The following is a 16527-nucleotide window of genomic DNA, read 5'->3' as shown; positions in this document are numbered from 1 at the left end:
TGTCATGGAAACACTTCAGCAGTCAGAGCAACTTGGTTTAGCTGAAAGCACGAGGCATGCACTGGCTTCTCCCATTGCTGTCACCAAGCACCTTGGAGAGCCAGGACGCACCGCTTTCTGTTTGCGTGGCCCTCTATACCTGAACGTCTTGGAAAGCAGCAGGAGCTGCAAGACAAAGCACTACAAAAACCCAGGTAACTTACCCTGGTGGTGGTGGTAAAAGTTTGTTCAGTCATTTCCATAGTAGAAACTGGAGGATACTCTGTTGTGCAGCATTTGTGGACTGAGAAGCTGGAAAAAGGCCGAGTTGTGTATGATAAATAAAATCCCAGGCACAAAAGGAGTTCGGTGTGCTGTTTGACATCCAGATGCCTGAATATAAACCAGCCCATGCCCAGATGGCCAAGAAGGCCAGTGACGTCCTGGCTTATCTCAGCAATAGTGTGGCCACTGTCCCTTGTGCTGGGCACTGCTGAAGGATATCAAGCCCTTATTTTTGAGCCCACCACGACAATAAAGACATTTAGGTGCTGGAGCGTGTCCAGAGAAGGGAACAGAGCTGGGGAGGCTCAGCCTGGAGAAAAGGAGGCTTGGGCAGATCTCGTTGCTCTCTACAACGACTTGACAGGAGGTTGTAGCCACGTGGGGCTTGGGTTCTTCTCCCAGGTTACGAGTGGTAGGATAAGAAGAAACGGCCTCAAGGGTTTAGGTTGAATATTAGGAAAAATTCGTTCACAGAAAGGGTGGTCGAGCATTGGAATGGACTGCCCAGGAAGGCGGTGGAAGCGTTCAGAAACCGCGTAGATGTGGCGCTTAGGGACACGGTTTCGTGGTGGCCTCGGCAGTGCTGGGTCGGCGCCGGGCCGGTCCGCCCCCCCGATCCTGTCACTCTGGGTCGCACCGCCCGCGCCCCCGCCACCTCCCCTCAGCTCCTGGCCCCGCCCCTCTCGGCGCTGCGTCCAATCAACAGCGCCCGTCTCTCCCGCCCCGCCCGTTCCGCCCGCCCGTTGGCGGAGGCCGCTCCCCGGCGCTGCCTCCATGGCGAAGCGGCGCACGGGCACTCCAAGATGGCCGCCGAGCCGGGCGGCGGGCGCGCCCGGGCTATCCGCTGCTGCCGCCCGCCGCTCGCCGCCTTCGCCGCCGGGCTCCTGCTGCTCCTGCCGCTGCCTCCCTCCACCTCCGCCTTCTCCTCCTGTGACCATCGCGCACCCAGCGGCGACCAGGTGGGGTGGCCGGGGGTCTTCAGGCGGCTGCGGGGGGTGTTGGGGCGCAGAGGCTCCCTTGTTGGCCGTCCTCGCTGTTGGATCCGTCCCTTGTCGGCTTTCCCGGGCCGGGCTGTGCCGGGTCCGGCCCCGCCGCCCCGGCTGTGGGCGCTAACGACGGCGGGCGGGCGCGGAGCATCCTTTATGCGGGTGAGGGAAGGGCCGGGAAGGTTTGGAAGCACCGAGCGGTGCTGCCGGGCGAGAAGGAGCCGAGGGCCCGCGGGTGCGGTGTCAGTCCGGGTGAGCTGCCTCATCCAGCGCCTCGTGCCTCTCCCTGACAGGTCGTCTATCAAGTTCCTCTAAGGGAAAATCACGTCTCGAAGAGGAACGTGGATCAACAGCTAAGAATTAAGATTGTGTATGACAGAAGCGTTGAGGAGTGAGTATAATGTTGTGGCAGATTTTTTTTTTTCCATGGCTGAGAATGGAAACCTTGTTAACTAAAGGTCGTTTGTTTTGTTTTTTAAATATAGTTTGCTGCCTGAGAAAAGACACCTTATAAAGGTATGTTATATTTGCCTCCCCTTTTTGTTTGTATGTAGTTTATTACAAAGATGAAGTTAAGTTTAAGACCAGTTTAACTAACACCTTGAATGCCAGCAATTTAGTATTGTTCTAGTCCAGGAAACCAAAGCTTGGTGTATAGATTATACCTTCATAACAAATGATTCCACAGTTCTGCTGCATGTTGTTTGACAGGTGTTTGCTATATCCCAAGGTGCAAAGGTATCAGTGAGAAATGTGTATATAGTTTTTAAAAACCTCTTTGAAGTGGTACATTCTAATTAATACTTCTGTTAATTCTAGTTAATCCTTCCCATTTTGTCATTCCAATAACAACATATGGGAATACTGAAACGAAGTATTTCCTAAATATGTTGATAATAATTGAACTTCTTAGTGAGTCAGGCTTTCCCCTATTCTGCTATACCACAATATCTAGCAAGTTTTATGTAACTCAGTAGTTAATGCCTTTGGGGTGAGTTGTGTCTGCACTGCTACTGGGTGATTCTGATTTTTGTTCTTTTCAGAACAAACTCTTCCCACAAGCTATATCTTATTTGGAGAAGACGTTTCAAGTGCGCAAATCTGCCGGTGCTATATTGCTAAGCAGGTGTGTGAAAGTCTGTCAAAAATCACTTACTATATTTGATATTTAACACTGTGCTGCATAGCCTTTAAAAGAAGATTAGAGTGTAAGAAATGCCCTGCTGAAGCAGATCAGTGACCCATCTGATCCAGTGCCAATGGCAGATGTTCTTTTACAAATCTGCCAGTCTTCCACGAGCAATTCCTGCATTTGTTGTAGCAGAAATATTCAAAGCTATATATGCTGCCATGTGTACCCCTATTTATGAACCTGATCCTAATCTCTCTTTGAACCTGTGAATGCTCTATTAACAGCTGGAAGCATTATGTCTTCCCTGGTAAGGTAATTAACAATTTTCAACTGTGAAAGTTATATCAAGTACCAACAATAGTGCTGTAAGACTATTCTGCAGTTCTCCTTTAATAATAAAAGCATTGACTGTCTCATGTTTCATTGAAGGCAATGTGTGACCAACCAATATTTAAGGAGGAAAGCTGACCCTCACAGATACTGCCAAAAAGCCTGTGCAGACCATACAAGGTGTGGGCCAGTCGTAGTTCCTGAGAAACACCTCCAGGTAAGCTCAGCTGTTCAAGTGTTTCCTAATCTTTGAAATATTACTGTTTATGGTAATTAATGAAAAAGCGAATATTGGTAATTGTGCATAAGTGACCTGTTTGCTGGAGATCACTAAATCTGAAAGAAAGAATAGATAAACTTAATTAGTGTGAGTTTCTGTTGATTATGTTGTTGAATCAAAACTCAAATTTAAAAAATGGATCTGGTTACTATCTTCTGAGCCTGTGTTCTAATGGCCTGTACAGAGAGGATGAGATTTGGATCTTGCTAAATTGCCACTAGTCACTTTGTTATTCTCCTTGGTCAATGAGTTGGAATTTCACAACAGTTAATAGTTGATTTTTGGAGACCTTGTTTGAAGAGGTTATCTGCTGACTCAGGAGCATGGTGCAAGAAATGCTTCAGACTTGTTTTCTTGTTTCTTGATTCAACTCCAGTATGCGATCAGTATTTCTGTTTTTTTTTCTTTAACTTGGAAGTTTCAGCCATATCATTAAAAAGATAAATTATATGAGAAATGCTGTTGCTACTTATATATACTAGTTTTGTGAGCCAAGATTTTTTGTTAAGGTATAGGAAATACAGGATGCTAATTCTAGGAAGTTTGTCAGGTTTTGTTTTCTTTTATTTTAAAGCTGCTACCTTCCTTGTGTCTAATAAATTAAAAGTGCTAGTCATTTGTAAGTCATTCCTTGGCTCTGATTTTGTTTACTATTCTTTACAGGGCGTTTTCTTATCTTCTGCTGTCTTACAGAAGGATTTATTCTTGGCTTCAAGCTAATTGAATTGTGTCATGCAAAATTTTGGTCATAAGTAAAGCATTTTAATTGTTGCCTTTGAACATTGTGCAGCAATGCCGGGTGTACAATGACAGTGACTGGCACCGCAGACCCACGGGCTCACCTGACCAGGACGGGGTTCGAGATGCTGACTTTGTGCTCTATGTTAGTGCCCTCACTACTGACAGGTGTGGCCATGAAAATATCATTGCATATGCAGCCTACTGCCAACTGGAAGCTGAAATGGACAGGCAAGTATTCCCTCTGTTGCAAACTCTCTTTTTGATTAAACTTTCAAGTTTTTTGATTGTTCAGATGTGGAATTTGATTGTTTGCCTTCGTTGTATAACAAAAGAGGAGTCATTATTGAGATAGACAAGCACTGCATTTATATAAAATCACAAATCCATCAAATAGTGCTTAACTTGCAGAGTCAAGGACTCAAAGCTGATCCTCCACTGTTAATGCCTAAACTTTATCTCAAGGTTCTTTTTCTGTTGAGGTGAATGTCATGATTTCACAAACTTAAAGAATGCAAGTTCCTTCTTACATCGCTTTTGTTTCAATTTCCGTTGTAGTCACTGTCACAGTCTTTGTACCTCCCTAGGATCTTACCTAACATTCAGGTCCCTTGCACTGTTGTCACTGACACGTGTGCAGAATACTGAATATAGAGATTGGCTGACCCCATCCCACCTGTCCCCATCCCAATAGTAAACAACCCACTGTGTTGTTAACAGATAATTTAGAAATGATTGGGAAGGACGTATTTTTACATTAGTCTGTCTTCTTTAAATCTGCCACTGCTTCAAGTGAAAAACGATTTGAATTTTGTAGTATTTTACCAAAAACTATTGAACTTTAAAAACTGTCTTCCAGGCCAATAGCAGGATATGCTAACTTGTGTCCAAACATGATTTCAACGCAAGCTCAGGAATTTGTTGGCATGTTGTCTACAGTGAAACACGAGATAATCCATGCACTGGTAAGGGTTGATAAAACGTTGCCCTGAAATAGGTGCCTTCTTGCTCACATGTCTCCAGCTTGTTGCCAAGAGAGGGATGCTTGGTGGAGGAAAGCTCTTGCTTTGCCTCCTTCAATTTGTGTTAATTGCCTTGGAGTGTTGTACTTCCGGTGTGTCTGGGACCCTTTTATGGTGTTTGACTTTGTGTATGAGTGTCTCACCAAAGGTTTCCATGTGCTTGTTGTTTGACTTGAAGGGTTTCTCTGCTGGACTGTTTGCATTTTATCGTGATGATGATGGAAAACCTTTGACACCAAGATATGCAGATGGACTTCCTCCTTTTAATGAAAGGTATTACATATTCTTTGGACCTCTTGGTACTCCCACTGAAGGATGTTTTCATGTTGCTTTTTTAGGATGTATTCTTGCTTGTTGAAAATTCAACTTCATTCTGTTATTAGAGTGACTTTCCTTTAGAATGTTCAAACATTGGTGTGTGGTGACTCTCTAGTCTTTCTTTACATTGCCATTAAGCACTTATATTATCCATATATAATATAAACTAAGACAGGATTTCATTTATCAGAAGGCTGGAAGTTAAGCCTTACACTTAACCATGCTGTCTAATGTCAGTGCAGTTCATTTTTAAGATCTGTATCAAGATTTATGGTTATGCAGAACAGACGATGTGTATAATCTGCTGTGTGAATTTTCTGATTTGTTACAGAATGAGCAGTTTTCATTCTTTTTTTTAGTTGATATTGAAGATATCCTTCTAGGAGATGGAAGGGTAGAGAGCTTTTTTTTTTTTTTAATAGTAGCAATACTGAGGGTTTCACTTAATTTCTTACATTTTTGGTAACTGTAGAAAATGTGTCTTGAGTCTATAGACTATTTTTTAAAATCTTACTTTGTTAAATCAGTTGTGTGTAATATAAACACATCTTAAAAAGAAGAAATGGTGCATAATATTTTTTTTTTTCAATTAAGAAAGCATGAAGGGAGTATAGAGATTATCCATGATTCTGTTTCTTATGGAGATAGATCTTTGCACAGTAACCTGTCTTGTGGGAAGGATTTGTAACCAACCTTTTCCTTACAGCCTGGGTTTGTATCAGTGGAGCAATAAAGTTGTTCATAAAGCAGTGAGGCTGTGGGACATACGTGGTGGCAAAATGCTGCGCCATGCTGTTCATCTTCTGGTGACACCTCGGGTAGTCGTAAGTCTGCATTTCCTTTCAAGTTTTGTATGCCAAGGTTGCCAGGACATTCTTGAGTCATAAACATTTCTTATCCTTGAAGAAGTAATAGCCTAACCCTGCATTCCCTTCCCTGAAAGTATGGCCTGTGTCATTAACATTGTGTAATTGAGAGGGTGTAGCTAAAGCAAAGTAGAAAATGGGTGACAGACAGTATGAAATAAATAATTTGACATAGTAAGAGAAAATAAAGGGACTGGAAGGTAAATTATAAAAGGTTAGGCAAAACTGATGTTGAAGAAATTCCTTAATCCTACTCCTAGATGTTTTCCTACAGACTTAAGACATCTCCTGCTCCTTTAATATTAATATTTTGTCATGTTTAAAAAGAAATTCCTCGACGATTTTTGGAAATCTTTCTTACTTCCCACGCCTCAGACTCTTTCTTTGTGCCCCCAACAGAACATATGCTCAAGTGTAATAAAGTGGATTTGGAAATAAGTCACAGTGTTAATCATATTTGGCCACAAATAATCTTTTTGTTTTATATCTAAGACAGTATATAGAGCAAATATGGATTAATTACCCTAGTTTTGCTCATTTATTTAAATGAGAGGAGTAGATAGTGTGATAGGCTTGCTGTTGGGGTGCTTGCCTAGTCAACCTCTGAGTAGAAAACTAAATGGTAGAAAAAGAAATGTTGAAATACTTGTAATAGATAATTATAGAGCACTAGGACTGCATGTGGGTATCAGTATTTTGAGAGTTGTGTTGAAATCTTTTCTTTCTAGGACGAAGCTCGAAAACATTTTAATTGTCCAATTCTAGAGGGAATGGAGCTTGAAAATCAAGGTGGCATGGGTACTGAGCTCAATCACTGGGAGAAGAGATTGTTGGAGGTTTGTGCTGATCCTAGGAATGGAAGGGGGTGTGGCAATGTCTGCTCCCTGTGCCTTGATTTTTAGGTTTATTGTGGTACCTACTGGAGCCTTGAAAATGCAGGAGTATCAAACCTCGTTGAAAAACATCACAAACAGTACTTGATACTTAAATACTTAAAAGTCCAGTTTCTAGATAAATCTGTCTTTTAGCCTTCTTGCTAAGTCTCAGAATATGAGATCAAATGTTACTAAAAAGCTAAATGTCTCTTACTCCTGTCTGCCAATTACCCTTTTAGGAAGGTTTGCTCCCGTTTTAGGGCAAGGGGAGTATTCCTTTGAGTCAATTGAGTTTTGTTGCCCTCTGCCTCTTAAATACTTCATCATTCTATTTATTACCTTGATCTCATCTTTATTCATGTGCCGTGGCTTTAGCTTTTGCCATGTCTCCTCCAGAACCTTGCCTGATCAAGGAAACACTTGTTTCCCTCTTAACATTTAAGCTAATTTTCATTTGTAACTTAACGCTGTGTGATATTTTTGGCAGAGGTACATTGTCTAGTCGTTGTTTTTTGCAGTGAGGTAAACAAGAAAGGAATGCTTAAGGGTAGTCTTTTTATGAAGGAGTATGAAATTTGATTGTCAATAGTAAAATGAGACCAGAAATAAAATGCTTTTTCATAAGAAGCATTTCTTACAATAATGATTTTGAGTGGTTTACCAATCAAAGCTGGTAACTTTCAGAATGAAGCAATGACTGGATCCCACACTCAGAATCGAGTCTTTTCCAGGATCACCTTAGCGTTAATGGAAGACACAGGGTAAGAATTAAGAATGGGAGGGTGGGTTTTGGTTCATTTGTGTTTGGTTTTCACTGTACTTGATTTTATTTCAAATTGATGCACTTGTACTTATCCCTCTGCAGCAGAGTACATGATCAGCATAATTAGCTTTACATTAGACAAGGAGTCATACCTTGTATGTTACTTTTTCTTCAGGTATTTCAAAACCCATTAATCTAGCCTTAAAAAGCCAGTCATTGCAATGCAAAGTGCTGTTTGTACCACCTATTTACTTTTTGTGTTAATGTGAGCCTTCTTTCAGTTGCATGCAATACATATTGATTATTTTTTTCAGCTCTTCTTGCAGATAGAAAACAGAAATTGCCTAAGGTTTCACCTTTTTGTATGCATTGTTCCTTTGCAAATCACAAAATTTTCTTCTTCATTGTGACTTGAAATAGTGAAATCATAATGTATTTTCTTATAGGCAGAAGGGGACAGTTTCCCTTTTTCTTAATTTGAAAACCTTAAGGCATAATATGAAATTCTTTGAACTGCTTTTTTTTAATCAGAACAGTAATTTTTGAAGTAACTGTATTCTCATTTCAAAATACCTTTACAGATGGTATAAAGCAAATTACAGCATGGCAGAGAAATTAGACTGGGGACGCAATAAAGGCTGTGACTTTGTAATGAAGAGCTGCAAATTCTGGATTGACCAGAAAAGACAAAAGTAAGAATACAGTATTTAAAAAACAAAATTCAAGAGGAAACACTGATGCTTGTTTACATTTTTCTTTCAAATGTAACTCAGTAAAAAGAGGCAGAGGTCAGTAGAGATGAAAGAGATGCTGCCCTGCATCCCACCCAGTTACAACAAATACAGAGGCAAACATCTTAGGGTGTAGAATACATTTACACTATGAGAAGGCTGTTGCTTTAGAGAGGATGGGTAGGACTTTTACTCTAAAAGTGTTTGCCTTCTTACTTTCTCCCTTTAATTGGGAATGCAACCTGTGTTATTTTGCATTACTGGACTGTACTGAAAGCAACTGAAGGAGATGATAGCCATCTTCAAAACACAGCCTGCCTTGTTTGCTCCTTACAACCTTGTTTGTTCTTTTCTTTACAATCCTCATGCTTTTCTAGGATACAGCTGCATAGTGGGCCTGTTTTGCTTGAATGTTTTTTTTTCTTTAAAGTTTACAAAGCAGTGTCATTAAAACTAAATAGGTGAATGCATTGTAACTTTGTTTGCTGGCTTCATATTCTTTAAATCTGAAAGGTCATAACCAGACAAATGAGAAAAACTAGCCTCTAGAAAAGAAGTTGGTGCTTCTTTGTGTGATTGACTGAGTCTAGGGGAGAATGGGAGCAAAGAGTCTTGACAGGCTGCTTATGTAAAGCAGTTTAATTGAGCTGATGTGATTTTTATTCTGTTTTTGTTTGTTTGCTTTTTGTTTTTGAGGAAGCAATTAATCAGTCCGTACTGTGACACTTTGAGGAGTAATCCTTTGCAGTTAACCTGCAGACAGGACCAAAGAGCAGTAGCAGTGTGTAACTTGCAGAAGTTTCCAAAGCAGTTACCTCAGGAATATCAGGTATAATGGATCCTACTTGACAAATAACTGAAGTGTTGTCATTGTTGAGCCTGATGATTGTATTTGTTTCAGTTTTTTTCTTCTGAACTATTAGATGACAGTAGATACTGCAAAAAATGTCTACTTAGTTTATTACAAGGAGTCTGAAGACTGATAAAAACCCCTTGTGATCTTAATAAAGGAAATTATGTTGCTTGGCTATCTAGCCAAATACCAGATAGAAATGTTGCTGTGTAACAGAAATCCCCCAAAATGTCTTGTTTGTGGGATTTCTTGCCCCAGTCTTCTGCCCTTTGTCACTGCACACTAATGAATCTGTTCTGTTTACATCCCAAAGAATGAAATTATTACAAAGAGGAGAATCAGGGGCAGAAGTTGGGAATGATACATGCAGATACGAATCTCTGCATTATTTATGTATTCTTAAATACTTCTGGCTCATCTGGTTCATGGGTATTGTAAGGTGCTGTTAATAGCATTCCTGAGTAGTGACAGCTGATGTTCTTGCAGCTGTAGTGGTTTGGACTGTTTTAAAAACAGCAGTACACTTGTCTTTGTACAAAGTGTTTCACTACTGTGTTTTGTTTTGCAGTACTTTGACAATCTTAATGGAGTACCAACAGAAGAATTGCCTTACTATGGTGGCTCAGTAGAAATTGCTGACTATTGTCCCTTTAGTCAGGAATTCAGCTGGCACTTAAGTGGTGAATTTCAACGCAGTTCAGACTGTAGAATAATTGAAAACCAGCCAGGTGAGTATTCAGGACTTCAGGGTGGTATTGCAGAGATGGCGTTTCTTAACTTGGAATGGACTTGCTGCATATTCAGACAAATTGCATGTGAATTTTTTCACTCATGAAGTCTCACACCACCTGCTGTGTAAACACTGTGCTGTGGGAAGAAGCATAGCACAACTATTCTGTACACCTGAGGCAAACTCAGATATCTAATGCAGGAATTGCATAAGGAATGAACAGATACTTACCCCAAATGACCCAAATACAAGACAAAGGATGGGGGGTGGTGTATTTATTGAGTCTCTGAAACATAATTGCACTTTTCACCTTTGTAGGTTTTTTGTTCAAGGCCAGGGTGTTTGTGAGTTACTGGAACATGGGCTTGTCTCATATGCATGGATGTTCAGTATTGCAGAGCTCCAGAATGCTGTAGGATATTACCTGTCTGTACAGTTGTCTCAAAAACAAACACCCTCTCCCCTCAAGCCAGCAATCACAGCTGGCATTCCCTGAGGGCAAACATAACCATATAGCTCTGATGGAAAGTGCTTGCTTGTTGGTTTTTTTGGTGGTTAGATGATTATTTTGTTCGTTTCTTAAATCTTGTGTTTCTTCCCATGTTATTTTCAACATGGTATAATTCCCAAATTGATAATAATTCAAGGTCTGAAATATTCCAAAAGTAAACCTTGAATTGCATGTGGGTTACATTGCTTAGATAGTCTTTTAAATTGATGTGGGCTTTCAGTTCCTCTGGTTAAGTTGTAATTCAGTATATTCCTTCTACCTTAGATCCTACCAAAAACTATGGTGCAGAGAAATATGGACCAAACTCTGTATGTCTTATTCAGAAATCTGCTTTTGTTATGGAACAGTGCAGGAGGAAACTCAGTTACCCTGACTGGGGTAGTGGATGTTATCAAGTAAGTATTCATTGGGTTTTTGGTGGGTTTAGTTTTTTAATTACCCTGAAGGGAAAAGTCAGACTTAAAATGTAGGTTGTGACTGTTAGAACTTTGCACCTGCACACTGGACATTGTAATCTATAGATCAAATAACATATTTTGAAAACAATCTTCCAATCATGAGCCTGTAATTTAGGTAAGTTAAGCGTGTGACTGCTTGGATGGCTTCCAGTCTCACTAGGGGCATCACCTGTCTTACCCCATGACACTTTATCCTCAACTAAGAAGGAATACTTCCATAAAGTGTTCTGTTATTGAAGCTTAATATAAATTAGTCACTCTGATTTTTCAGAGGTGGAAAGCACTGTGCCCATGTCACTTATTTCTTATTATCCTCATTTTCTTTGGGGCTATCTCACTGAAGGTGTCACAGTAACTGCACATCTCTACAAAAGTAGTTACTAGCAGAAGCCAAGTTTTACTCATTCTCAGCTGATGATCTGCATAATTGCACAAAAAGAGTATAGTCTGTGCTTTAAAGCATTCCTGAATCTTGTAGTTGCTCAGAGTGCATTAAAACACCTGCTTCTGATAAATCATAATACAGACTTGACTCTTACTCTTTTATTTTAAGGTTTCTTGTTCTCCACAAGGGCTGCATGTGTGGGTCAAGGACACTGTGTACTTGTGCAGCCGCTCAGGCCAGGTGTTGACTGTGAGCATACAGATGAATGACTGGATACACGTTGGCAATCTGGTTTGCCCAGCCTGTTCAGACTTCTGTGACTCCTGTCCCCCAGAGAGGGATCCTCCAGCTTCTAACTTAACTAGAGCTGCACCCATTGGTAGGTTGCCTTTTATACTGAAGTGAAACTTCCGTATAAAATATCTGAAAATGTCAAAGACTCATGTCAGTTTCGACTGTCAGGAACAGGAAAGGAAGGCTATAGCTATTTTAAGATCCCAGGTGTAGGAGGTAAAGGAAAATAGCAAAGATGCCCTGCTTTTTGCTGTGCAGTCGTGCAGAATAGTGACTAACACAGGAGAAACGTGACTGAAACATAATGCCTTCATTTCATGCCTCCTTCTGGTAATCATCCCAGAAATCTAGCTTTAGCTTGGGAACTTACTAGGAAATCTGATCTGTGTTTTGAAGGCCATACCATTACTATAATCTTAAAAATTGTCACCTTGGTGGAAAGTGAGTTCTCACTTGTATAACGTCCTATTGATAATGTTCATGTTGTAATGCAGAAAGATCAGAGTCAGTTTTCTTTTTGAGGAAGGTAAAAAGCTTAATTCACTAAATACCAGTTAATGTTTTGTTGAGACTTTTTTTTCCTCTTTGGTGGTTTTTAGTGTTCTCTTTGTTATTTTATCTTGTCTTTAAATGTAATTTTTTAAAATTTTTTTTTTAATTTTTTTTTTTTTTTTTTTTTTAATTTTAGACTTATGCTCCTGCTCGTCCAGCCTGGTTGTAACCCTTTGGCTGCTGGTGGCCAACTTAGTTCCCCTGCTAACAGGATTGTTTCTCTGTGCATAGACTTGAGCTTGGGGCAAGAAGAAGTTCTGAGATGATCCCCATCCTGCTGCCCTCCTTACTGTGGAGCACGGGGGTTTTGTCTCTACAGGCAGCTCTCTCCTGCTGAACCTCATCTCCCCTGGCAAGTATCGCTGCACACAGTAGTCAGGGAGGTGCTGATGAAAGCAGGCAGACTTTTGAGTGGAGGAAAATTTACCTTGTCGTTTCAATAAGTGCCAGTATTTTCCTGAATTGCAACCTATGGTTTTTTTGATGTGGTAACAAGATCCAGTTTGCCAACTGTGTTAGACTATCTGGCAGCTCAGTCAAGATCTGAAATGAGAACTCTTCTGTAATAGAACTGAGGGCTGTTTTTTTTGTTATGTCTGTTGTGTGATTGGTAGCAAAGCATCCTCAAACTGGAAATATACCTCAGTGGTTTAGTCAAAAGCCATGTAAAAATCTGTTGTCATCACTGCTGATAACCCAGGCCTAAAGAGGCTGGTAATTTGTTTGTTTGTTTTGTCAATTCCTACAATTTATGGGGGGGGGAAGAATGTAATGGGATAGACCAGTGGTTGGCAGTTGCCTCCACAACTTGATTCTGCAGCTTTGAGCCCCCTCAGATTTTGTACTAGGTAAAACAGCTAATTCTTGGGGTTCATTACATCTTCCTACAAGCACAAAATGGAATTTCAGACTAGTAAACAGGACAAGGATCTAGAAATCCCATTTTCATTTAGCATGTGCCCCTTCTGCTATGAAATTTAATACATCACGTTGGAAAATTCTCAAGAGTTTGTTAGGAAAATGCATTTCAGTACTGGTACTCAGACTGTAAATTTGGGATACAGTTTATAGTTATTTTTTATTTTGTTGCTTTGTTCCTCAAATAATGAATAATGGCATTATTTCAAAACTAGTATGAACATTACTGCTGATGTTCTCACTTCTTGTTGAAGAGCAAACCAGTAGCAATGGCAGCTATAATTTTACAGGATCATGCTGATGTCTCTAGACCAAAAACTATATTGAATGTGTAAGGAAAGCCTAATCTGTTTTCTTTTTTTTTCTTCCCTCTACTTTTTCTTGGACATGTAAATACTATGGATTATTTGAGTATTTGTAATAAGTTGAGAATCAGATGGTTTGAGCCACATGAGGGCACAGCTTGCTACAAAATTAATCACTTGATGGCAAAATATATGAGAAAGGAAATCAGTAAAATCTGTCAAGGTAAGGACAGCTGCTCTATAGGACCTTTGTAAGGATTTTTTTTATTTATTTCTGACTATAATGTGTAACAAATAATCCTGTTTAGAAGTGAAGAAACTCTTTGTGGTTCAGTCCACTGTCTGTCCTTTTAGGACAGTTGTCACTCCTGGAAAAGTGTTAAATTTAAGGGAGCAGACATGCCCAGTGCACTAAAAGATGCAGGTATAGGGAGAAAGATGATATTACTCTGCGTCTTAAATGTCCTGTGATATAGTAATTGTCACTGACTGGATCCCTTTCCTAAATGGAAGGTAGGGAGATGGAGTAAAACTTTTGCTACAATTATACTGTAATAATAGGACTTCCATCATGATTGTAACAAATTCTTTGTGCCTACTGGACTTGATTTTGTTGTTGTTTTTTTTATTATTATTATTATTATTATTTAAGGAAACTCTTAATGACACTGCTGAGGCAAGTAAGGTGCAACCTTAAACTGTCTGAAGACATCACAGTTGAGAGCACCTTGCACTGGGCTAGTTCTCCTTAACTGCAGGTTAAGCTGTGAGTTACACAAGGCCTAGGCTAGCCTTAAATCAGTGTCTCGGGGAAGCAATACAAGTCAGGACTCAAATGCTTTAAAACTGTACAAATTGAATTATGAAACGCTCAGATTGATAAGTGAACACTGTTTTAATATATCCACAAAACAGTCAATATAAACTGATACCTGGAAAACATAAAGGTTTGAGAATTCATCTTAGGTCCCGGGGGTTGATATTGTATTTTTTGTCTGTGGTGCAATAATACAGTTGAATTGGTATCACTCAACAACAATGCTTTTGATACTTGAAAAGAAATTACTGGTTATTTTTTCTTACTGTGAAATGTTTGCACTGTCTGAACTTTCTGGTTAACTTTATAAGTGTTAAACTTTTTAACTGGTGTGAATTTATTGTTCTCAGTATTTGATATGCTGGTCTCCTGTCTAAGTGTGAGATTTGTCATATTTAATTGAATATTTTTATCTTCTACACAGTTGTTTATCTTGAGGGCTTTTCTTCTTTTACTCTCTCTTCCTGAGAATTGACTGAAAGACGGCTTAGAAAGTTGATGCTTACCTACTTCTGAATTGTATGCATTAATTAAAGAAAGGGGATGTAGTGCTTTGTATTGGCATGGGAAAATCTATCAGCCTGTTGAAGCTCTTCTGGTCAGGTTTACCAGTACCTGCTAAGTAGCTGCATCAGTGAATCCAGTGAAGTAAAACTGCTACTGCCTTAATAATCTGAGATTTCAGTTGTAATTTCTTTGTCGTGCAGCCCTTCAGCTGCCTGTGAACCGCAGAACTGGACACGATTTTGGGGGTCGGGTGCAGAAAGTACTTTAGTCAGAAAAATGCAACATCTTCTATCCCACCAGTGGGTTAGCAGCTGCTAGCAGCTGTAGCCTCGTTGGAACTGCCAAGGAATGTGTCAACTTAAAGTGGCAATGAATTGATAGCTGTCATGCAGAATATTTGAGTAAAGCTGACTACCTCAGTTCTGTTTGTCTTTGCGTTCAGCTTTTAGCCTGCTGTGAACTTCCAGATCTTAACATGAATTAAGTAAAATCATCTCAGGTTTTTAAGAGTAAAATTACTGCAGTAGGAAGCATAAGCCATTTTTGAGTATAGAACACAGCTAAAATAGTAGCTTAAGCTATGTAGCCTTAAGTGTAGTTTCTGCCATAAAATTCAGAATTCTTTTCAATAAATGCAAAGTTTGCTGTGTTAGGTGTCCTGACCACATGTGACCAGTCCCTCCTATTGCATCTCTGAAGTATGAAAACTTGGAAATACAGCCCATTTAAGCCTTTGTGTTTCTACCAGAGAAGACTGGGCAGCAGGAGCCCCGGAAGTTGTGAGATGCATGAGTTTACTCATCTGTAACAGAAACATTTTCAGTGTATAGTGTCCACAGTTTTAACTTTATAATTTTTAAAAAATATTCCATGTTTACTTAGGGAAGTAAATTAGTCTTGCAGTCTTTTTTGATCCCAGTAGTTCAAATAATTTCAATTAGAAGTTGAAGCAAGTCGTATTTTAGGAACACATTTTTTCTGGTGTTGCAATTGTAGGGAGGAAGGATAGCTTTTGGCTGCAGAATGCAGCAAGTAAAATCACATTGAAAAGCAGCAATTCATTCCTCCTGAAATGAGTTGAGGTCTTGGGAAACTGTCACGGCCCTTGATGTACGTTAATTGCTGAAAGAGAGTTATATCCCCCATTAATTGACTGTCAGTCCAACACAGCTCATTCTTTCTGCTGAGCACTAATAAACTGGGGAGACTGATGTCTGAGAACAGACATATCCACAACTGTTTTAAATCTTCCTGTCCTGCAAATCTTTCTGCTTGATGATATTCAGTAGAGAGGGAGGTGTATATCCCTCCTTCCCCACATTTCCAAGGAGTGACTTTCAGGCAGCTGAGCAGCTCAAGGTGTTTTCCCTGCAAGACTGAACCCCTGTTTTTAGCTTGTCTGGATGTGTGGATGCCTGCTTGCATGTATGTACTGTTCTTCAGGATCTGAGGCTGTTTGTGCACTGAGTAACGTGATGTTACACTACCAGACTTCCAAAGTGCAAATGTTGCCTTTTTAATGTGAAACTTACCTTGGAGATAAAACAACTGTTTTGAGAGAACTGGCTGACCTTGAACATGTGTTTCTTATTTTGGTACAGAATGTAAATATAGAACTAACTATTTTACACAGATTTTGGCTGGACTGAGATATAAGGGCTAATTTGTGTTATTTATGGAGTAAAAATTTCCATATTTTACTGTTTAAAAAAGGTATGTTGTGCAACAGAAGAAAAACTGTTCTTCAATAAAATATCTGTAGAATATTAATTCTTCTTGTCCTTTTCTTTGAGAGCTGACAATGATTAACTGCAAGAGTAAGTGCAATAAAGGACCACTATTACAACAGTAATTTATTTTGTGAGAATGTTGAAAAATTAAATTACATCAAG

General features: G+C 39.8%; 1 protein-coding gene across 1 annotated transcript; it reads left to right on the top strand.

Moving 5' to 3' along the window:
- The first annotated feature begins 1063 nt into the window (after positions 1 to 1063).
- LMLN (leishmanolysin like peptidase) lies at positions 1064 to 16523 on the top strand. Its single transcript, XM_066190302.1, has 17 exons — positions 1064 to 1223; positions 1544 to 1641; positions 1736 to 1766; positions 2294 to 2376; positions 2812 to 2929; positions 3783 to 3961; positions 4590 to 4695; positions 4931 to 5025; positions 5777 to 5894; positions 6665 to 6772; positions 7496 to 7572; positions 8156 to 8266; positions 9002 to 9134; positions 9727 to 9886; positions 10664 to 10794; positions 11411 to 11621; positions 12225 to 16523. The coding sequence occupies exons 1-17, from the start codon at positions 1068 to 1070 to the stop codon at positions 12317 to 12319; spliced, it is 2010 nt and encodes a 669-aa protein (XP_066046399.1). The 5' UTR covers positions 1064 to 1067; the 3' UTR covers positions 12320 to 16523.
- The last annotated feature ends 4 nt before the right edge of the window (positions 16524 to 16527 follow it).

The sequence above is a fragment of the Chamaea fasciata genome, unplaced genomic scaffold (genome assembly GCF_029207755.1).
Source record: "Chamaea fasciata isolate MVZ Bird 193981 ecotype frontalis unplaced genomic scaffold, bChaFas1.0.hap1 SCAF_8, whole genome shotgun sequence".
Lineage (NCBI taxonomy): Eukaryota > Metazoa > Chordata > Aves > Passeriformes > Sylviidae > Chamaea > Chamaea fasciata.
Note: the sequence above shows the minus strand (reverse complement) of the source record. Positions and strands in the feature narration are given on the sequence as shown.

Excerpts from the sequence above, each read along its gene's own strand:
- LMLN (XM_066190302.1), top strand. The coding sequence starts at position 1,068 with ATGGCCGCCGAGCCGGGCGGCGGGCGCGCCCGGGCTATCCGCTGCTGC. Across the intron at positions 4,696-4,930 it reads ACGAGATAATCCATGCACTG|GGTTTCTCTGCTGGACTGTT; the intron begins GTAAGGGTTGAT and ends TTTGACTTGAAG. Across the intron at positions 9,135-9,726 it reads AGTTACCTCAGGAATATCAG|TACTTTGACAATCTTAATGG; the intron begins GTATAATGGATC and ends TTTGTTTTGCAG.